General features: G+C 40.3%; 1 protein-coding gene across 2 annotated transcripts; it reads right to left on the minus strand.

The window, feature by feature from the left end:
- Positions 1-17822: 17822 nt before the first annotated feature.
- On the minus strand, positions 17823-22924 carry hmgb2a (high mobility group box 2a). Of its 2 annotated transcripts, XM_020516280.2 has the most exons (6): positions 22632-22750; positions 22332-22429; positions 20362-20524; positions 20133-20275; positions 19878-20052; positions 17823-18447 (listed from the first exon to the last, which is right to left on the minus strand). In XM_020516280.2, the coding sequence occupies exons 3-6, from the start codon at positions 20509-20511 to the stop codon at positions 18277-18279; spliced, it is 639 nt and encodes a 212-aa protein (XP_020371869.1). In that variant the 5' UTR covers positions 20512-20524; positions 22332-22429; positions 22632-22750; the 3' UTR covers positions 17823-18276. The 2 variants fall into 2 exon arrangements, with proteins under 2 accessions (XP_020371869.1, XP_020371868.1); XM_020516279.2 differs by lacking the exon at positions 22332-22429 and having other exon boundaries at positions 22632-22924.
- Positions 22925-23450: the final 526 nt, after the last annotated feature.

Here is a 23450-nt window from a genome sequence, read left to right on the forward strand (position 1 = left end):
TTGCCCTTCCTTGAGCCAGGTCTGTGTTATGACAATATCATACTTCCATGTGGCAATTTGTCCCTTTAATTACCCAATATTATTTACTATCGTGCGTGTATTCACATACACACAATAACCCTGACTTTATTTCTTTCTTCTGTACTCTAACTTACAGTTGACCTTAGCAGAGAATAGTTTAGTATCTCCCAAGTATTTTATGAACTGTGATAGTCTTCTCTACAATTCTTGTTTGGTTCCCACACCCGCCTCGAGTTATTTTAAAGCCCTTCCCACAGTACTAGTAAAATGCCCCGCAAGGAGTGGCTAAAACATTTTATTGCATTACTCTTGGCAAGAGCTAGCACAAACTCAACAGGACCAAAGACCTCGTTCAGGACTGTACTGTTCTATTATGTTTTAAGCTACTAACTCAAAAGGTGTAAATGATGTTAATGCTTCATATTAGAGTCATAGAGTAATACAGCACAGAAACAGGCTGTTCAGCCCAAACTGGTCCATGCTGACCATGGTGTGCACTCAGCTAGTTCCAATTGCCTGCATTTGGTCTATAATCCTTCTAAACCCATATGGGTTTATGGTCTAAACCCTTCCCATCCATGTACCTATCCAAAAGTTTTTTTTTAATTGTTGCTATAGTACCAGCCTCAACCACTTTCTCTGGCAGCCCATTCCATATACACACCACTCTGGGCATGAAGAACTTGCCCCTCAGGTTCTTCTTAAACTTTTCCCCTCTCACCTTAAACCTGTGCCCTCTAGTTTTTAATTCCCCATCCCTGGGAAAAAGACTATATGCATTCATCCTACCTAGGCCCCTCATGATTTTATACACCTTAGTAAGGTCACCCCTCATTCTCCTACATTCCAAGGAATAAAGTCTTATCCTCGCCAACCTCTGCCTATAACTCAGGCCTACTAGTTCTGGCACCATCCTCGTAAATCTTCTTCGTACACTTTTCCTATAAGGGTGACCAAAACTTTCACAATACTCCCAAGTATGGCCTCACCAACACCTTAAACAATGGTAACATAACATCCCACCAACTCCCATTTTCAATGCCTCAACCGATGAAGACCAGCAGGCTAAATGCCTTGTCTACCTGAGACACTGCTTTCAACGAATTATGTACTTGTACATCTAGGTCGCTATGTTCCACAACACTTCTCAGGATCTTACCATTTACTGTAGAAGTCCTACCTTGGTTTGACTTACCAAAGTGCAACGCTTCACGCTTATCTGTATGGAATTGCATTTACCAATCCTCAGCCCACTTCCCATCTGATCAGGATCCCCTTGTAATTTTTGATAACCTTCTTTGCTATCAACGATACCTCCTAATTTTGTATCATCAGCAAAATTAATAATCATGCCTTGTACATTCACATCTAGATAATTTATGTAAATAACAAAGGCCCCAGCACCGATCCCTGTGGCACACCGTTAGTCACGAGCCTCCTGTCCGAGAAACTACCCTCAACCATCACCATCTGCTCCCTACCATCAAGCCAATTTTGAATATAATTAGCTAGCTGTCCCTGGCCCCCAAGCGATCTAACTTTCATGACTAGCCTGCCGTGTGGGACCTTGTCAAAGGCCTTACTAAAGTCCATATAGACAACATCCACTGTCCTACCCTCATCTACCCTCTTGGTTACCTCTTGTTCCTGAGTATTCTGTTGAAACTCTGCTTAAACGTATGAGGGGCATTCTGCTATTTAGTATTATTCGGAAAAAAAGTATTTTGTTGAAGTTTTTTGGTTTACATCTATCAGGACAGTTTGTAAGGTACAACAAATATGTATGTTCACTACATAAAAGAACAGAAACTGCAGATGCTGGAAATCAGGAACAAAAACAGAAATTGCTGGAAAATCTCAGCAGGTCTGGCAACACGTGGAGTCAAATCAGAGTTAAAGTTTTGGCTCCAGTGACTAATCCTGAGGATTTCATCAATACGAGTCAAACTGCCTGGTTTAAACTTTCAAGCAAACTTCACAGTTAACAAGCAGTCATCATTAACTGATACATTCTTTGTGGCATTGCCCCTGCCAATCAGCACTCTTCATGCAGTTAAATATTGTTCACCCTTTACCTTAGTAAATGGACATCTTGGTTCTGATCAATACAGGAGGAAATATACAAAATGGTTTTTTTTTCAGCAATACTCCTACCAAGAGACTACTCTGTACTTTCTTGTCTGCCTACAATGATAAAGTAATGGGAGTTCAGTTGGATGTGTTCAAACAGTTCTTCATGATTCAGAGTATTAGGCTTGCGATTCAGAGTATTAGGCTTGCAATTCAAGAGGTTCTCCAGCACATGTGGGTGGCAGCAAAGATATGTTTTGACTGGTAGAAACCTATTGTATGCAAATTTTGAAGCCAAGCACCAGCAACAAACAAATGGCATGGGAGCAGTTTTCACAAAGGTTGCATCATGTAAATTACTAGATCTGGAGCACCAATGAGATTAAGGTTTAGTTTACCAAAGAGGTTTGCGCACTCATTGTAATCTTTAAATATAATGAGCACATTTTTCCCACAAAAGGACCAGCAATCACTCCTGAATTAAGATTGTTGGCAAACAAGGAGTTTTTGAGGTGGGGGACGGGGATTGCGGAAGTTGAGGGAAATTTGTTTTTGTTTCCAGAGTTGTTGCTTTCTGAAATATGCTGTGCAAGCATAATTCAATATTTTCAAACATATGCAGGTTTTGTGTCTAATTCAGTTTGTCAGCTTTGACAGTTGGGAGGTCTATGTTGGAAAATCAGATATCCCATTATTGTAGTTCTTAAATGGAATATCAAATGGACAAAAAACAAATTCGTCGAGATGCTCAGCTGGTCTGGCAGCACCTGTGGAGAGAAAGCCGAGTCAACATTTCAATCCAGTGATAGTATTGTTTTGGGTGAGAAAAAAGGCAGTTGGAAAAGCCTACAAGGTGAATCAGTTTTAAAATCTCAGAGCAGCAATTAGTTTTAAAGAAGTAATGAAATTCTTGTAATGAAGTAGAAATACTATGGCGATTTAATAGTAATCCAGCGAATAAAAGATTTGTTGTTACAGTACTGACATGAATTTCCACATGAATTAACCACTTATCTATCATATTAATCCAACCTCTTTGCCACTACCTGCTTTTCTCAATTACTGTCTCTTTTATAATTCAGGGCATCCTGAAGCATTTTACAGCAATGTATAAATTATTGAAATACAGTAGCCAGTTCACACAACAAGGTTCCACTACAGCATTAATGAAATGACCAGAAAATCTGCTTAAATCACAAGTAAAAATAGATCAGTACATTGAAGAGAACAGCTCACCCTTTCAAAATACTGCTGCAGGATTTTTTTTTTATCATTCACTAGTGGGACATGGGTGTTTTGTGTGTCTGTTCAGTGGAAGCAGTGGCTGCCAAGGTATGGGAGGTGCTCAGAATATTTGAGAGTCTTAGCTTCACCACATGTGGGAGGTGTGGGTTAACGTGTGACTTTGGTTTTGGACATTTTCACGGACAAGCTGAGTTGCTCCTCTACAGAGTTGAAGAGATTGAGAATGGCGTGCAAACCTGGGACAGAGTGGATAACAATACTGTAGTCATTCGCAAACTGTAGATGAGTTCAGTTTAGCACAGAGGTGACTGAGTTTCAAGAGTTCTCCGTCTGGACTGGTACCAGCGGGATAGTTGATCTTTGAGGTGAATAGCCATTGCCCGGTTGCTTGAAAAATACTATGTGGCTATCACACATTTGGTTAACCCTGCATGAGTTTTGAAGGCATCTGTTACACATCTCCCACTCAATATCATTGCAATTGTTATGGACAGATTGCCAGTTTTAAAACAAATCTCTCCCTATCCTCACCATCCTTCCATAAGCACATTATAATTTAGTTTTCCTCCTTTTTAGCCAGTGAAGAAAGTTGGGACATTGAACAGCATGGAGGCTCAGTGGTTAGCACTGTTGCCTTACAGTGCCAGGGACCTGGGTTTGATTCCACCCTTGGATGACTGTCTGTGTGGAGTTTGCACATTGTCCCTAGGGGTGTGGCAAGTTCTGGAGCACAAGTCTTCAGTACTATTACAAAAAGTTGTCAGGGTCCATAGTCTTTGCTGTATCCACTGCCTCGAACAGTTTCTTAATATCGCGTGGAGTGAATGAAATTGGCTGAAAACTGGCATCAGTGATACTGAAAAACCTATGGAGGTGTCCAATATGGATCATCCATTCAGCACTTACTTCCGGCTGAAGATTGTTGCAAATGCCTCATCTTTTGCACTGATGCGTTGGTGTCTTCCATCATTGACAATGGGGATATTTGTGGAGTCTGCTCCTTCAGTGAAATCTTTAATTGTCAACCGCTGTTCAGAACTGCAGAGCTTAGATCTGGTTAGTTGGTTGTGGGATTGCTGAGCTCTATCAATTACTTATTGCTTGTGCTGTTGGCACACAATTGGTCCTGTTTTATAGCTCCGGCAAGTTGACGCTTAATTTTTGCGTATGCCTGGTGCTACTGCTGGTATTCCCTTCTGTACTCTTCATTGAACTAGATTTGATTTCCTGGCTTGATGGTAAGGATAGAGTAGGGTTATGACATGTCATTTGGTTACAGATTGTGGTTAAATATAATTACACTGCTGCTTATGGCCCAAAACACATCATGGATGCCAATTTTGAGCTCCTAGACCTCTTCAAAGTCTGTCCCATTCAGCATGGTGATAGTGCCACACAAAACGATGGAAGGTATCCTCAACTTGACTGTGTCTTCACAAGAAACGTTCACTCCTATGAGTACAACCTCAGACGTACACATATATGACAGGTAGGTTGGTAAGGACAAGGTAAATTAGATAGTTCCATTTTGTTGGTCCCCCCACCATTTGCCCCAGACCTAGTCTGGCAGCTGTTTCCTTCAAGTCTGGCCACTTTGGTCAATAGTGGTGCAACTGGGCAAAAGCTGAGGCTCCTCTATTCCCACCTTCTCAATCCCCTTGCTACCTCACTCACAATCACATGTTCCTGCTCCAGCTAAACCAGAAAACCAAATCAGAAGACTCTATTTTTAAGGGACGAGGCCACCTCCTGGAATAACATATCCAGGTAAGTTTCTGCCTCCTTTATGTTGTCTTATTTACATATATTAACATCATTTTGTTAGATTTTAAACTGGTGATGTATGGCTTTTTATTTTGCAAGGAATTTAATAATTAACTAGGTCAGTCTTTTTCAGAACCATCATTTTACACCAGTATGTGTCCGATGACTGAAGTCTTCCTAGAAGATTAATGCAAGTTTGTTTACACTGCAGAACAGGAACAGAAAAAAAAACACTAAGTCATTATCTTAGAAGAAGCAAGAACACGCAAGCTTTCTGTAATGTAGTTAATGTAGTCAGACATAAAGGTAGTGCCTCCTAGGAAAAAGGGGTTTGTTTAGAGTAATTCAGTGACTAAGTTACTTTGGTGTAAGAGTTATAATTTGTGAAAACTTCCAGACCAGAAGTGTTTGGTTAGAACTCTGCAGATTATCAAAGGATTTTAGGGAAGTCCAAGCTTCCAGTGTGTGAATAGTTGAGAGAAGAGACTTTGCGGTTCACAGGACCAGAATTGAGGAGAAACAGTTTAATCAAGAAAACAGATTTGATTGGGGAGGATTTTCTTCTCTAGAAAAAAAAAACAAAAAACTGTGGATGCTGTAAATGAGAAACAAAAATGTAAATTGCTAGAAAAACTCAACAGGTCTGGCAGCATCTGTGAAGAGATATCAGAGTTAATATTTCAGGTCATGTGACCCTCCCTCAGTTCCAATGAAGGGTCACTCAACCTGAAACATTAACTCTGATTTCTCTCCACGGATGCTGTCATACTTCACTGAGCCTTTCCAGCAACTTCTCCTTTTTTTTCCTGATTTTTTTTCTGGAGTTTGATTGACTGTAAAGTGATGGTACTGGAGGATTTTATTTTGTTTGGTACTTAAAAGCTTTTAAACAGGATTATATGTAAATAGCTTGGTTTGTTTTGATTTGTTTTTCTTCCTTTTGCATAAAAAAACTTCTGCTTTGTTATTTAAACCAAACCTATGGCTTGGCATGCTTATATTTCAGTGAAAAACTGTCACGTTACATTTTACAAAAAAAAAACAAAAATATGATCTTTCAAGCCAGATTTCATTCTGGGATATGACTTGCCCAGTAGTAACATCACCTGGAATCATAACAAGTCACTTCCTTTAATCAGAGACAACACAGTATGGAGCTGGAGGAACACAGCAGGCCAGGCAGAATGAGGAGCAGGAAAGTTGACATTTTTGGTCGGGACCCTTCTTCAGAAAAATGAATGAAGAATCTGCCATGTTCCACAGTCACAGCACATCACCTGCCATCCATCTCTATTATATGATAATTAATTTGTTACTTTAATCTGGATGTTGCATGTATGGAACAAGTTGCCAGGGGAAGTGGTGGAGACGGGTACAATTACAACATTTAAAAAGCATCTGGATTGATATGTAAATAGGAAGGGTTTAGCGCGATATGGCCAAATGCTGGCAATTGGGACTAGGTCAGATTGGGATGTCTGGTTAGCATGGACAAATTGGATCAAAGGGTCTGTTTCCATGCTGTATGACTCCATGACTCTATACATAATTTAGAATTAATATCCCTATTACAGCCGGTAAGTTTTGTTAATAATAGAAACTTTACCAAATTTACAATTATTAAAATGTTACAATTGTGAACAATTTATCTGTATTTTAAAGATAAATGTAGAGGATGATTACCCAACAAGCAGCATTTACCTGTTTTCCTGTGGCATTACACTTGTAATTTGTTTCTCTAAAAGTGATTAGTCACAGACTAATTCCAGACCTAAACCCAGACCAGCCCTGGCTATATTTTTTTTAATTGTTACTTTGGTGATTAATCACATGTTCACAAGAGGCTGTAGATGTTCTGTGACATCAGAACATAAGTTTATTACACAAAATAGATAAACAAAGCTCTTTCTGTGTCTCTCTGTCTATAGAAGACAATTAGAAATATCTCATTACAAACAGCAAAACAAAGTTACAGCCTGTTCAGCAACATTATCCATCATAGATACTTAGTTCCAGAGCAATTTCATTCCTAACTCAACACCTAATGTTTTTATTTAACTAACTTCTTACAATTTATTTTTCCTGAACTACCACGTTTTTCACTTCTTTTACAAGTCCATTGACATGAAACTTTCACAATTCTGATGGCCTTTTTTTCTCCTTTCTAGCAACTTGAAGATTTCTATCTAAACTCTCTTGACTTGGAAGCTTCAAGACTAGAAACTATTCTGCTGAAGTGACTGAACAAAATGTTTGATTTTATTGAACTGAACTCTGTGTTCTACTGAACTGCATATTTGAACCTTCTCTTGTAAAGTCAAGGCTAAACTCATTGCCTTAATGTACTTAATCTGTCAAAAACTCAACAATATAAGTATTTTACTCTTTAACATTATAGAGGTTCTCCCAGGCATTTAATTGCAGTTATATCCCTTTCTGAAGTGGTGTATTTAAGTCATTGTTCAAATGACTTTCTGACTTTTGTTTTAGAAACAAATTACTTTCACTGAATTGACCAAAATCTATCTGTCTCTATTTTAGATCCAAATCCCAAAATGGTAATAATACATTATGCACGTGCCTCTTCTCCTAACCTATGGCAAGGGAACCCCAAGAAAATTCACTTCCTAGATCTCCAAATGAGAAGGAATTTCAAGCCAAGCATATGAGACCAGAAATGAGGAGAGTCTTAGAAAGGGTTCAATACTGCCTGCAAATTAACTAACTACCTTTTCCTCCCATCAGTCTATGTCTTGCAATTGGAACCTATGGAACTGTATCTGACTGGGCTCTAGCACACTACATGCACCATGATATGGAAGCATGTTACATGTTAATACAGGCATAATTAAGGTAACATGTAATGAATCAAACACACCTTATGATCCTGTTAGGATCCAATGCTAAATGCAAATCAGCTTACTTGACTGGTTAAGTTAGAATTATTTATAACCTTAAAGTGCAGGCAATAATATATTTACTAATAAGAATTGTAAGTTTCAAATAGATAGAATTGTAATTGTGACTTGTTATTCCTTGCATTAGGGTATTTTGTGTATTTCAATATATGCCCTACAGCTAGAAATTGGCTAATAGATTTTCTGATGAAGGGTCTAGGCCCGAAACGTCAGCCTTCCTGCTCCTATGATGCTGCTTGGCCTGCTGTGTTCATCCAGCTCTACACCTTGTTATCTATGGCTAATAGTAAACTCTGCTAACCCTTTATGCTCAGAAAAGTAACATACTGCCTAAAAAAATGTCATAGGCTGTAAGACCCAACACCTGAGCACCCATAATGTTGGGAAAATGGGTCCTATTTTGATGCCAAAATGGTGCCAACATTTCTGGCCAGGCAGTGGAATGTGATTTTGGTAAGGATGCCAATGTGGGTGAAAAGTGGGCAAAGAATGCAAATCAGGACATCAGTCAGCTGATTTCAGGCCATTTTGAATGTTGTTAGCCAGTCGACTCCCTCTCTTCATCACACAGCTAAGTAGACCTTAAGTACCAGGAAGGACATCCTGACCACCTCCCCCCCTCCGCCACCCATTCCACCTCCCCACTAAAATACTCAGTCCACTCTGGCAATGCTATTTGAAATATTATCTGTCTAAGGTTGTAGATGGGCTGTGCAACTTCTGATGCTGTTTAAAGTTGGTGACATTGACAGGGAGTGGAGTTTATTGTGCAATGAAAACAAACAACACCTTGTGTTTATTTAGCATGTTTAATGTAATAAAATGCCCCAAGGTATACTTCATGGTGAAATTATAGGACAGAACTTATGGAGCAACATTTGACACTGCAGCACATGCAGGTCTATTAGGGCAAATGATCAAAAGTTCTGTGAAAGAACAAACATTTGAGGACTGACATAAAAGAGGTAAGCAAGGAAGAGAATCAGAAAGGGAAGTAAGTCCAAAACTTAGGGCCCAATTGGCAACTGAAGAAACATCCTTAAACTTCAGAATGAACATGATCAGGAATACTGAATACTGCAGACTTTACGGAAGACAGTATCTGAGGTGTGGAGTAGGGCAGGAAATGAGGATGCTGTGGGGCCGAGGAGAATACAATAATATTCACTATCAAGGCCATGAAGCAATTTCAAAACAAAGGTAAGAATTTTGAAATCCTGCCTTTGCTACGTTGCGAGTCCATATAGAATAGCAAGGTCACATGTGATGGAAGAACAGCATTTAGGGCGGGTTAGGATGCAGACTGCAGAGTTTTGAAGGACCTCAGGTTTATGGAGGTATGAAGGTGGGAGAACATCCAGGAGTGCATTGAATAATTAAGTCCAGGGAAAACAAAGGCATATCTTCTCAGTAGACTGAGCGAGCTACTGCTTATGATGAAGATTGCTGACACCATCCTTTTTAAGTGTAAGAAACTATAGAGCCTGATAATGGAAAACCATTTCCTATCTAACTAGAAGAGTCTCAGTTCAGAGTCTGCAGTTCAGAGAAGGTTCACTAGTTTGATTCCAGAGATGAGGGTATTTGTCTTATGAATACAGATTGAGCATTTTAAGCCTATAGTTTCTGGAGTTTAGAAGAGTGACAGGAGATTTAATTGTGGTAGATAAGTTGCTAACCTTAATTCACGATCAGATAATGTAGTGTCACTTGTCCTGATGTCTACCTTGAAATATGTGAGATGACCATTAACATATATATTAGTTTGCTAAAATTTAAAGTCTGGATCATTCTTTTTCCCATTGGAAAACTTTAGGTTTTTGTTTTGTTTTGAACTGTAATATCGCATTAATTTCTTGTGTAGCAACTTGATTTCTTTTTGTGCTTAAACTGTGTCCCACTTTTGCATATTTTCTGAAAGTATGTATTGTGTCAAAGATAAAGCATTTACTTTTAAATACTGGGCTGTCCGAGCCATTGAAGTTTATTTGCTCCACAGCACTGGCAAGAACTTTGTGTTTCATACCTATCCAATTTATCTGATGTGTCTGCTGTGATTATGTATGGTAAGAAATGAATGGATCTGCTGATCTCCTGTGCCAAAGTTGATCTCCTCTTCTTAGGAATGATTGATGTTGCTTCCTGACTTCTGTTTCACTCACAACCCAATGGTTTTATCTAGAGTCAAGTCTTCTTTAGACAGTAATAGATCTGACAAAACTCACCAGCAATTTCTATAACAATTCTGTTTCTTATGAATTCTGACTTAAAGTCATATTAGTCACATTTCTCTTTTAAACTGTAGAGATTATTCATAAAATTATCTTCGGACTCCCCTAGATGCTGAATTCTTCATTCAATTTTGCTCTTTGAAGAATTTTATTAGCTCTGAGCTTGAAGTAATTGTCAAAGGCTTTCAGTATCTCCCAAATGTATTTGTTACTTCTTTTATTCCCAGATGAGCAAAAGTGTCATCAATTAAACCACCAAAGAACTGCACTTACATATATATAGAAGTGTATTTATTCGGTCAGATTTAGTATCTAACTTGGAAGCTATTCTGTATATTAGAAATTGTTTTCTCTAAGATGTTGAAATTTGTGTTCTATTTGACCCATCCTGATGTGATTATATGCTTTCTTTGCTTAAAAGTAATAGCAGTTCTGATGTTCTTTGTTATTTTACTGGAGGCATGTCCATAGTGTACAGTTGAAATGGAGGATTCCTACCTTCTCACAGCTAAAATGCAGAATTACCGCCTCGTCAGGGCTAAAGTGGAAGATTCCCCTCCCTCATGGGTTAAATCAAATCTGAAACTTTGCTACAATGTTGTACAGGGCATACCAGCGCATTGTGCTGTATGTGCTGCTGTTTATTATAAATGTTGATGCTACTATGCTACAGAAAATTACAAGGCCTGTTTGGACTGGTATGATAGTGGAAAAGTGCATCCCAGCCTATCTAGAAGAGTTTCTTACAGTTCACAAAATATAGGATATGGCTAAAAGAGGAAATTAGACCTAAGGAAGAAGCACACAAACTGACCAAATAACTGCAGACCTGAGCAATTTAAATTTCCACAAAGGAGAACAAAAGGATTGATTAAGAGGGGGAAATCAGAGTGCGAGAGAAAGCATATGGGGAACATACAAGCTGATTGCAAAAGCTTCTATAGGTACAGGAAGCTAAAAGGTTAGTGAAGACAAATGTAGTCCCTTACCGTTCAGAAACTGGGGAAGTTATAATGGGCAACAAAGAGATTGCAGATCAACTAAACTTTGGTTCTGTCTTCACAAAGGAGGAAGCAAATAATGTCCCAAAAATATTCCTATGGTTTAGTGAGAAGATGGAACTGAATGCAATGGTTTTGGAGAAATTGATGGGATTAAAGGCAAACAAATTCCCAGGGCCCAAAAATCTACATGCCAGAGTACTCAAGGAAGTGGCCATAGAAATAATGGATGCGATGTTGGTCATCTTTCAAGATTCTAAAGAATCCAGAATAGTTCCTGTGGATTGGAGGATAGTTAATGTAACCCCATTATTTTTTTTAAAAATGGAGAGATATTAGGGAATCATAGACCAGTCAGCCTGACAATGGTAATAGTGAAAATGCTCAGTCCAATATAAGAGCAGAACATTTGGAAAAGAGTGACAAGATTGGTCAGAGCCAGCATAGATTTAGAAAAGGGAAATCATGGTCGACAAATCTATTGGAATTATTTGAGGATATAACGAGTAGAGTTGCTAAAGGGAATCCAGTGGATGTAGTTTACTTGGACTTCAGAAGGTTTTTGATAAGGTCCCACATAAAAGATTACCATGCAAATTTAAAGCACTTGGGATTAAGGTAGTATACTGGCATATTTAGACAACTGAAACAGAAATTTCTGGGAAAACTCAGCAGGTCTGGCAGCATCTAGGGACAGAGGCAGAGTTAACACGTTAGGTCCAGTGACCCTTCTTCAGAACAAGTTGGAGCCATGATCACAATAAATTGTGAAGCAGGCTGGAAGGGCTGAATGGTCTACTCCTGCTCCTGTTTTCTACGTTTTATGAAGGGAAAGGAACCATGCATAGGTGCAGGCAAATACAATAGGGGTATTTAAGGGGCTTTTAGATAGGCACATGATAAAGCAAATGCAGGGATAGGGACCATGGGCAGGCAGAAGGAATTGGTTTAATTTGGCATCATGTTTGGCACAACATCGTGCGTTGAAGGGCCTGTTCCTGTGCTGCACTGTTCAATGTTCTATGAAAGTGAACACAAGTGATAGAAGCAGAAGTAGGCCGGATGGCCTATTGAGCTTGCCCCAACAGACAAACAAAAAAGATTGTGACTGACCTTGGGCTACAATTCCACTCTTCCGCCTGCACCCTCACAGTCCAAGATGGAGCACCCACAATCCTCTGGTGCAGAAAATACCAAAGATTTACACTTTTGTGTGAAGTATTCTCTCCTCATCTCAATCCTCAATCATCAGCACCTCATCCTGAGATTGTGCCCTCAAGTTTGAGATTCCATAAGTAGCGCTTACAATATTTTAATGTCAATCATTTAACCTCCACTTAGAATCTAGTTTGAACAACTGGTAGAAAAGAACAAGCTTTTCACCACAGGGAGGAGAACGTAAATATATGAGTCTGTGAATTAGGAAGAGCTGTGAGCCCTTTGGACCCTAAAGAATGCATCGGCATTCAATATGCCCTGGAGTTGGTTTCAATTCCAGTTTCCTGCCTGCTCGCTGCACCCTTTGAGTCTTTGGTCAATCAAGATTCCATGCAACTCAGCCTTAAACATGTTCACCAGCCCTGCCTCGAATCACAGGCACGGACAATGGAGAGGAGCTCACAGCAAGAACACTTAACCTCCCAAGATCTTCAGGAAGCATTTTTCTTGCTCATCCAAAGCTAAGATAAGGTGATGAAAAGTGGTTTTCACTGAGACTTGCCCCATTTTTTTCAGACAGAACTGCCACCTCAGGGCAGAGCAAAGGGAGTTCTGCCGGTGACCATGGTGGGACCCTTGCAAGTTGCAGCAGGTAAAAACTTATCACATCACAGATGCTTCTCTATGCCAGTAGTAAAAGAAAAGACCAACATTTATATAATATCTTTCACAACCACTGATCACCCCAAATCGCTCTGTTGATGATAAAGTGCTTTTGGAAGTGAAATGTTGTGAAATAGGAAAAAGCAGCCACAGAAATCTCCTACAAACAGCAATATGATGCCAACCAGATATTCAGCTTTTTGTGATGTTGGTTGAGGGTATGTTCTGCCCAGGACACTGGGGGGAGCTCTTCTGTCAAATCCTGCTTTAGGATCTATTGCAGCCACCTGAAACAGCAAGCAGGCCCATGGTTTCGCATCTGATGTGTAAAATGGCCCCATTAACTCTTGTCTCCCTCCTTCCTTCTGTTCCTCATCCTTCCCTCAACTGCTTGCTGTATTGCTCAGGAAAGGGTGCTCAAGCGATGGTTCCACAGACTGGACAAATCCAGAAAAGTCCTATAGACCTCTCCAGAGTATGTGCCATAATTCATTCTTATCTGACGGATTCATAGAATCCCTACAGCGTGGAAGGAGGCTACTCGGCCCACCAAGTCCACATCAACTCTCCAAAGAGCATCACACCCAGACCTAGTCCCCTAACAAATCCCCACATTTACCATGGGCAGTCCACCTAGTCGGCATATCTTTGGTCTTGATGTGGAGGTGCCAGTGTTGGACTGGGGTGGACAGGTCAGAAATCACACGACACCAGGTTTATTTGAAATCACAAGCTTTTGGAGCACTCCAAAACTATAACCTGGTATCATGTGACATCTGACCTTATCTTCAGACTAGCGGAAGAAACCTAGCAGAAACTCACACAGACACAGGGAGAATGTGCAAACTCCACAGTCACCCAAGGCTAGAATCGAATCCAGGTCCCCAGCTCTGGGAGACAGCCATACTAACCACTGAGCCACCATGCCACGCTTCAGTACAACCTGACCAACATGATAGCTGCCATCAGCATATGCTGAGTAGCTGAACAGAAGAAATGCCAAATTGTAATGAGGGGGAAAGCCAGGAGTGGGAGGGGGATGGGATAAGGATGAATTAGGTTCTCTCCAATAACAGCTAGCATCAGCTCCTCCACCAGTGAGGGCAGACAGCTGTGTCTGCCCATTGATTCAGTGTAGCTGTCTTTGGTAGTATGTACCTTGTCCTGTAGTAGAGGTGGAAGGTACAACAGGCAGTGGTGCAATCCATTTGGGTGATGTACCTGCTGTAAATAACTGACAACATGTTCAAGCAAAGAGACATAGATGTGGCTTACAGCACTGTTAAGTGAGAATGAGATAAGGTTCCAAATAACAGGTGAGACTCACAGTTGATGTTAGTGGTTGAACGAAGGCGGGGTACTGAATGCAGCTGTGGCCACCTGCTGGTTCACTTGTAAGGAGATGACATTTGAGGTTACTTTGACAAATCATGAGGTCATTAAATTACCTTCCTTCACTGTAGCCAGGTTCACAGTTATGCACCGATTAGCAACAATGGCTACCTGCTTTCTCAGTGGTTTCTTTTACAAAATCTTTTCCAGTCACTTCTGCAGACATAACAATGCACCCACTGACCCCCCTTGTAAGGAGTGAGGTTAGAAGCCCCTAAAAGTGTGCAGTCACAAAAGAGGCACAGTCACCACTTGGTTGCACATTATTTAAATGAACAGGCAGCCCAAACTTCTACGCTGCCTGCATTACCACAGATTAATATTAATCATGATCTCCAGGCCTATTGTCACGTGTACCAAAGTACAGTGAAAAGCTTTGTTTACGAGCAGGACAGGCAGATCACAGTAAGGATGTACAGATCAGAGGTTGTAAAAAAGACTTAGACAGAAACATACAGGTTACATTGTGCAGGACGTGCGCTAGGCAAGATCAACATTAGCAGATCAGCATTATTTAAGGCTGGAGAGTCCAGTCATCAGTCTAATAGCAGCCGGGAAGAAGCTGTTCCTGAACCTGTTAGTGAGTGTGTTCAGGCTTCTGTATCTTCAGCCTGACAGAAGAGATTGTAGGAGATCATTACTGGGGAGTGATGGGTCTTTGATGGTGTTGGCAGCCTTTACACAGCAACGAGCTGTGTAAATGGAGTCCATGGATGGAAGGTTAGCTTCTGTGATGATCTGGGCTGTGCACATCCACCTTGTGTAGTTTCTTACAGTCCCGAGCAGAGCAGTTGCCATACCAGGCCATTATACACCCGGAAAATATGCTTTTAATAGTGCATATGTCGAAGTCGGTGAGGAACCTTATGGGCATGCCAAATTTCCTGAGCTGCCTAAGGAAGAAGAGGCGTTGTTGTGCCTTCTTGACCGTTTCATCTACGTGGGGAGTCCAGGACAAGTTGTTGGTTATCGTCACTCTGAGGAACTAGATGCTGTCCATCCTCTCAACCTCAGTTCCGTTGATTTACATGGCGACATGTCCTCCTCCCTTCTTTCTGACGTCAAAGATCAGTTCTTAGTTTTGCCAACACTGAGAGAGGTTATTCTCATTGCACCACATCACCAAGCTCTGTATTTTGACTCATCGTTGTTAGATATCCGTAAACTACAACAGTATCATCAGTGAACTTGTAGATGGCGTTTGTTCAGAATTTAGCAACACAGTCATAGGTGTACAGGAAGTACAGTAGGGGGCTGAGGATGCATCCTTGGGTGAGGGGGAGTCTAATGTTAAGGGTTATTGTTGAGAAGATGCAGCTACCTATCTACATTGATTGTAGTCTGTGGGTCAGAAAGTGGAGGATCTAGTTGCACAGGGTGGAGCTGAGACCAAGGTCACAGCTTTGAGATCAGGCTGGAGGAGATGATAGTGTTCAAGGCCAAGCTATAGTCAACGAGCAGGAGTCTGATGTAGGTGTCCTTGCTGTTCAGATGCTCCAGAGATGTGTGCACGACTAAGGATATGGCAGCCCCTGGGGGCCTGTTACATCAGTAAGCAAATTGTATGGGATCAAGGCAGGCCAGGAGGCTGGAGTTGATGAAAGCCACAATCAGCCTCTCAAAGTACGCCATAATTATTGAGACCAGGGCCACTGGGCAGTAGTCATTAAGGCAGATTGCAGGTGCTTTCTTAGGTACAGGGATGAACTGTCTCAAGTACACTCAATGACTTGGCCACCGCAGCCTTCTGCATAGTTACATAAATTCACTACCCTCTGGTGAGGAAATTTCTCATCTTAGTTTTAAAGGGAAGCCCCTACACTCTGAGGCACTGCCCTCCGGAGACATTTTGACATACACTATATCCAGGCCTCTCACTAAGTTTCAATGAAATCCCCCTAGTCCTTCTGAACACTTAACAGTACAGATCCGGCCTAAACTGCTCCTCATCTGATAACCTCTTCCTCTCCAGGAACATTCTTGTAAACTTCCTCCAGATCTTTTAAACATCTCTCCAGATACAGGGCCCAAAATCACTTACATGATCCAAATGCAAACCGACCAGAGCCTTATACAGTCTCAGCACTCTACCTCTGTACTTGTATTCTGGCCCTCTTGAAACAAATGCTAACACTGCATCTGCCTTCCTAACCACCAACTGAACCTGCATGTTAACCTTGAGAATCCTGAACTATAACAAACAAGTCCCTTCGTGCTTCTGATTTCCTGAAGCCTTTGCACATTTAGCAAACAGTCTACACCTCTATTCTTTCCAAAGTGCATAGTCTCACTTTTCTGCATTGTATTCCATCTGCTACTTATTTGCACACTCTCCTAACCCATCCAAGTCCTTCTGCAAGCCTCCCAACTTCAACACAAGCTATGCCCCTACCTATCTTTGTGTCACCCCCAAAGTTAACAACATGCCCTCACAGTTCCTTCATCCAGATCATGAATGTAATAATTAAAAGCATTAAAGACCCTTTTATCTCTACTGACATCTACCAGGCAACCAATTTTCTATCGCTGCCAGTTCTTTCAGGATGCACTCAATTTTTCTCCCCATATGCTCTCAAGTTGTCCCAGTTTTGGGAATCAAGGTACTATATACACATGGGCAATTCAGGCATATGCTCATTCCTCCTTCAGAATAAAATTTAAGTTGTCTTCCCTCCCTTTAGAGCCTTTGCCTTCTTCCAACTGTGCAAATCAAGTTTGAACGTTTGCCCAAAATAATCAAAAATGTAAAAAAGGTAGTTGCAGGTTTATTACACTGGCAGCTGGGTCACAAAAAGTGTTTGAGAAACTGAATCATACTAAACTTGAAATCTTAACTATTTCTCTCTCCCAATACTGCCAGACTGGCCGAGTTCCTTCAGAATTTTCTATTTGTTGCACATTTAGCAATATTTTGCTTTTGTTAGCTGAATCACTTCCTCCATTGTACTGCTGCTAGTATAGAGCAACAAGATCCCTGTGATCTTAAATCCTCGTCATCAGTCAGAGTCAAAGGGTAAAAGACGTTTTCATACAAAAAGCATACTCTACAACTTTATTTGCATGGGTACTTTCTTTTCGCTTTCAACGCCTATGCAAGCAGCCAATCATCAAGCATGCAAACTCATTTTGAAACAAAAAACACCAAAGTTTTATCGATTATATACTCAAGCACATTTTGTACACCAGGTTCCAAGTGAGCTTAGATAGATGCGCACTTCAAGGTATCTCAAAGCCCACTGACCAGGAAAATCTCTTTTGGAAGATTACACCATTCTATCCAGATCACTTCAGATTTGCTGTGTCAATTTCAATCCAAACCAGTTTTACAATGACTGCAAAAATAATTGCCAACTGCAAGATAATGTTTCAGTTTTATTAAAAAAAGTATTGATTCTTATCATGATCTAACATGAAAAGTTAGCAATCACATGTAGTGACAAAAGATCTACAAAAACCATCCGCAAAGAATTGGTATCAACTGCATGACAAAAAAAAAAAGAAAAAATCCTCACTACCTTTGCCATTGAAATTTCCACACAAAACATTAAATAGGCAATAACATTCCATCACTCTGGAGTCCCTCTCTTTTTGAAAGGCTGTGCCTTTTAAAAAAAATCAGCTACTTACAATTAAAACAGTACAGGGCCTGGCTACGCAGTGTAAAAATACAACACTAACTATACACAGTTTTGTACAGTTTCTTTACACCTAAGCCATTGATCCAAATTACAAATGAGTTCACATTTCCTGTCTTTGCAAAAAAAAAAATAGATCAAGCTTAGACAAAGATCTTTTTTTTACATCTGGATTTATTTAATCGTCATCTTCCTCATCATCCTCTTCTTCCTCATCATCTTCCTCCTCTTCATCTTCATCCTCATCTTCTTCCTCCTCTTCCTTCTTCTTCTTTGCAGCCTGAGCTGGCTTGGCAGCAGGTTTCTTACCAGCATCGCCCTTGCATTTGGCACGATAAGCTGCAACTTCCTAGGAAGCAAAGTTCAAACAATTACCACAGTATATTCGAGCCTACTTTGCTATTTTTTTTTTCCAATACCTTTACTGGGTTGTCTTTAACTTGAGTAATGAAAAAGAAGCACCTGACAGACCAATATACTCAACTACACAGTAAATCTGCAGGGCAGTCTATTTAAAAGTTGACACATTGGTTCCTACATTCCTATTTTTTCTGTCGCTACCCACACCTTGGAGTTAAATGCATAGCAGCAACTTTCTGCACTGAAAGTCAATGATTCTGCATGCCAAGTTGCATACAGATCCAAACCCCATGTCTCAGGTGCAACAGTTTGGTCCTGCTGAATTTGCAATCCTCTCCCAAAACAAGATCCAAACAATCAACTTTCTGTAATTCTCATGAATTGCTCATACTCAATTCTTTTGAAAATACTTATTCCTATACCTTTACTTCTCTTCTAATGCACTTGTGTGCACCATGCACACACTCACCTCAATTACAATTCACACTACATATACCTTTCCTAAAGTATACAGCAAGATTAAGTCAACATGCAACAATTCAGCACCAAGGAGCATTAATCAATGGAGATTTTACAAAAGTAAAAATCAGGAAGATGATGCAAAATATGGCATTGAAATTTGTGGTCCTTGGAGAGAAGGGATAAATCATCCTAACAACCTGAATGTGGCAAAGTTCATATTGCTTAGATTCTGATGCAGGTGGGGTCTGCAGCCAAACAAAATTCAAACATGGACATGGAAGCAAGTTAGTCCCTGAATCTGTTGCTATGTAAGCTGTGGACAATTCACAACTGATAGAGGTTCTGCACAAGGTTCAAACAGCATCTTAGCTCCTGATCTAAAAAAATGACCAACTTTATTAGCAATTGAGTACTAAACTGTGTCTGAGATAAATTTGCAAGTTCCTGGAACATTTGGGTCAGGTCTATTTACAAATCTGTATTTGTCAGTAATAGCAGTTAAGAAATTAGATTTCAGAAGAAAGGACAGCCCACCACTTTCAATTTTAGAATGAAGGTTGTAAAGCATGCTGGAAAACATATGCAAACTTGGTCTTAAGAACAATGTTATACTGCACTAAAGACACGCCTCCAATGATGAAACAGTCTGTCTCCACTTCCTCATTTGATTTAAGACATTCTTTACAAGTAAGAAATTGGAAATATGGTTGAAAAGCAGAGTGAATAAATCTAACATGGATAAGCTGGCCATGCTGAAAAGATAGATACAACCCCACAATCACGCTGCGGTAAGCTAAGGTACTTCTGTAAAACAAGCATAAAAACAAATGGAAGTTAAGACTTTTCTTTCCCCAACCAGGAGGGAAGCAGGGAATGGACGAATTAAACACTGGACTTTTCCACTGTGCAGCGATGATCAAATATTTAAAAATGCAAGTCTTCAAGTGAGCCGGTTACCTTTTCGTACTTCTCCTTTAACTTGGAAGCCTTCTGCTCATATGGTAATTTATCCTTGGGTTGCACTGTGGACCACATCTCTCCGAGCTTCTTTGCAACATCTCCAATAGACATTCCAGGAGATTCGCTCTTGATCTTTGGACGCTTCTCAGAGCAGAAAATGAAAAATGCTGATCTGCAAGAATGAATAAGTTATTAAGATCAAGATTTCTGTTGAAACAAAAATAATCCAAGTACTTCAACTGCAGTACGTACGGTGGTCTCTTGGGGGCATTTGGATCCTTCTTCTTCTTCTTCTCCCCCTTTTGAGGGACATAGTTCTTCATCTCCCTATCATAACGGACCTTGTCATTCTTAGCCAGGTCTTCAAACTTGGACTTCTCTTTGCTTGACATGGTCTAAGCAAGAAGAAAACTATTTAAATTTCTTTTGTGCGTCTCATGGCTTGCAAGTTTCAAAACTTAAAAATTCAAATCAGTCTCACCTTCCACCTTTCTGAGCATTTCTTCGAGAACTCTGCAAAGTTGACAGTGGCTTCAGGGTGTTTCTTTTTGTGCTCCTCCCGACAAGTCTGCACAAAGTATGCGTATGAGGACATTTTGCCCCGGGGTTTATTGGGATCTTTTCTAACCATGGTTAGTTCGTATCTGCAATGAAAATGCAGCGTTCAGGTAAAAAAAAATCTGATGTGCCTGCATACACTGGACATTGAGTTCTGCTAAATATCTCAAGGAAAGTCACTCTGTAATGTCACCAAGCTGATTTGTTATTGCTTAGTTTCCACAAAGTTACTTTAAGCATTCAGTTTAAATACATACAGGGATGTTTCTCTTCAGGACATCAGAGTGAATAAATTACAGGTAAAGTATGCACAACAGTCAGCAATGTAATGTGTGACCAGAAGTGTTTTGGAGTTAAATAAGGAACAAATTTGAATCCTTGTAAAATAATCAAGAAAGAAATTTAGTTGAAAACTTCAAGATCTATGTAAAATATAATTTTGCAGTTAGGGGTTTGATTCAACGTTTGCTTTTGCAAACAGGCTATCTAGAATAGTCCAATTTAACAGAGTAATGGGAAGAAGTCAAGTCTTGACAAACTTTGTTCTGAAAGAAATCAATGTGCTTCAGCACAGTTAACAAAACAGGTACATGACTATGAAAAACTGGATCCATTTTGGATTTGCAGTTAGAGTAATTCAACAAGCCATATATTTTTGCTTTAGGTGCTCAGAAAGAAAGAGAAATCCGAGGTTCCTGATACCTATCACCATAGCTTCCAAAAACAAAACATGTCAGAACAGCATATAGTTAATACCCTCACTGAACTGGTCTTAAAGTCTCAGATGTTAAGAATGCAGGTGCATATATATCAAACGATGGATATTCAAATATGTTCATTGCCAACCCACTCCCCACAACCTTTAGGTATTAGCTAAAATATTCTTATCTGTTGCTCAAGAATAAAAACAACTTTACATTTACAAACTAAAGAAAAACCCATCTGCAACAGAAATTGAATCAAGAAGCTTGGTTTTTTTTTGTATATAATAAGCCCTGCATTAAAATGTCAATTTAAACAAAAAAAATGAATGAATGTAGTGGCCCACATGTCAAACTTTCATGTGGAACTTTCTGAAAATACACAAACAAAAAAGTTCCTCCTAAAAAACCTATTAAAGTACTATTCTCAATACAAACCCCCCTCAAATTAAATATATGCATACACAAACTTAAAATGTATTTAATTTGCACTTCATAAAAACTTTTACGATTTGATCCAATTTTTTTTGGTGGGGAAAGAAAAATATTTTTCGCAGCTATTTATAATGGAATTATACAGCACTGCCGTACATGCAACGGACACAGTTTACGAGAGGGGAAAGAAAAGAAGAAAAAAAATTAAGTGAAAAAGGAGTGAAAGAAAAAAGGGGGGGAAAAAAAGGGCGGGCTTGTACAGATGTGCAACTGCCTCGGCGTCCATTTACCTCCATTTTACACACACACACACACACACACAATACCAAGCAGATGGAGCAGGAAAAGAAACAGAGAAGGGGGCAGCACTTGCACAAGTAACTACACTGCAACAAGCAGAGAGGGAGAGAAAAACAAGACAAAAGTAAAACAGCCATTTACATTTTTGACGACGCTTAGAAAAAAAAAGGACAAAATTAACACGCGAGCTCTTCAAGTAATAAATTCGCCGAGAAAATGCAAATGTCAGCAATCGAGATCGGCTTTTCCTCTCGCTTTTGCAATCACTGCGCACTTCCATTAAGCAAACACACAGAGCATTGCAACCCAGAGGCGGCCATTTCCAAAAAAAACACAAACCCCCTTTCTTAAGATTAAAAAAAACAAAGAAATACAACAAATCACCTTTCGCCTATCCGCGAGCGCGGTGTATTTTTCCCCCCCAAGAAAAGTTAACCGGTAATAATAAAATTAAAACCTTTTTTTCCGCTGTACAAAAAAATCTTAAAACTGTTTAGTTCGTGCTCCTTTCACGTGCAGGCACTTTTAGAATCATTCACGGGGTGTAAAACGCTTCTATTAAAAAAATAAAGTTATCGTACTCTTAAACAAAAATGCAAAACATATTTCCACATTTAAATGTTTTCTTATAAAAAGTCAATTAAAGTGTATTAAAAAAAAACACGCGTAATGTTCGTTTTTTTTGAAAAAACAAGTATTCCCGCGCACACATCTTTATATATAGATACCGTATCATTATATACATAGGGATACCTACCAGGCTCACACTACACAAGGCGTCAATGGACTACAAAGCTACACAGGGCGCTGGTTCTCACTATACTACTCCTCACCCCAACATGATTACACGTTTCCTTCCCGGGCCGCGCCCTGTCAATCACGCCCGCCGTCAACGCTCATTGGTAAGTGGGGGCCGGCCGAAACGCGTAAGGCGGCAGCCGATTGGCCCGCACCTACGTCAATCAAAAGCCGCAGGGCGTGGACGCACCTCAGTTAACAACAAGTTCGGATGCGCCGTCGCTGCCACCAGCGCCTGCTGCTACTGATACTGCCTCCGCTCGAGACAAACGCCCGCCCCGACATACACAAAAAAAATCCCCTCCCCCCAACTATTCGCTACGGGATGTACCAGTTTGAATCGCAGGCGGTCGCTAGCCGATTGGTCGGTGGCTACCCGCTGTCGTCATCGCCCCGGCCAGACAAAATTCGAAATTGGCGGCGACTCGGATGCCGATTGGCCAGTGTCCGAGCGGCCGTTAGGAAGTCACGTGTGTGACGGTTTGAAAGAAAAACCGTCGGCGACGCTCGCGAACCGTAGAAAGACAAAAGGACAGGTGTTAGCTGATGGTTGTGTTAATGTGAGCAGCCCGGACTGAGGCCAACATATGGGACAGGTTAGGCAGGGAAGCAAAAAGATTTTACTGCAACCACATGGGGTGGGGAGAAAACATGCAGTGCTACCGGGTCGTATACTTTCTGTGGGGTCGTAATTATAATCAAAAGTGATAGGAGTCGCTTCTCTTTTTTTTGGACTCTCAACTATCACCATTGTGCAACCAGATGTGCTCTTGGGTAT

Source organism: Rhincodon typus, chromosome 3 (genome assembly GCF_021869965.1).
Source record: "Rhincodon typus isolate 14 chromosome 3, sRhiTyp1.1, whole genome shotgun sequence".
NCBI classification, from domain to species: Eukaryota; Metazoa; Chordata; class Chondrichthyes; order Orectolobiformes; family Rhincodontidae; genus Rhincodon; species Rhincodon typus.

Excerpts from the sequence above, each read along its gene's own strand:
- hmgb2a (XM_020516279.2), bottom strand. The coding sequence starts at position 20,511 with ATGGTTAGAAAAGATCCCAATAAACCCCGGGGCAAAATGTCCTCATAC. Across the intron at positions 20,276-20,361 it reads AATGCTCAGAAAGGTGGAAG|ACCATGTCAAGCAAAGAGAA; the intron begins GTGAGACTGATT and ends CTTCTTGCTTAG. Across the intron at positions 18,448-19,877 it reads TAAAGGAGAAGTACGAAAAG|GAAGTTGCAGCTTATCGTGC; the intron begins GTAACCGGCTCA and ends TTTGCTTCCTAG.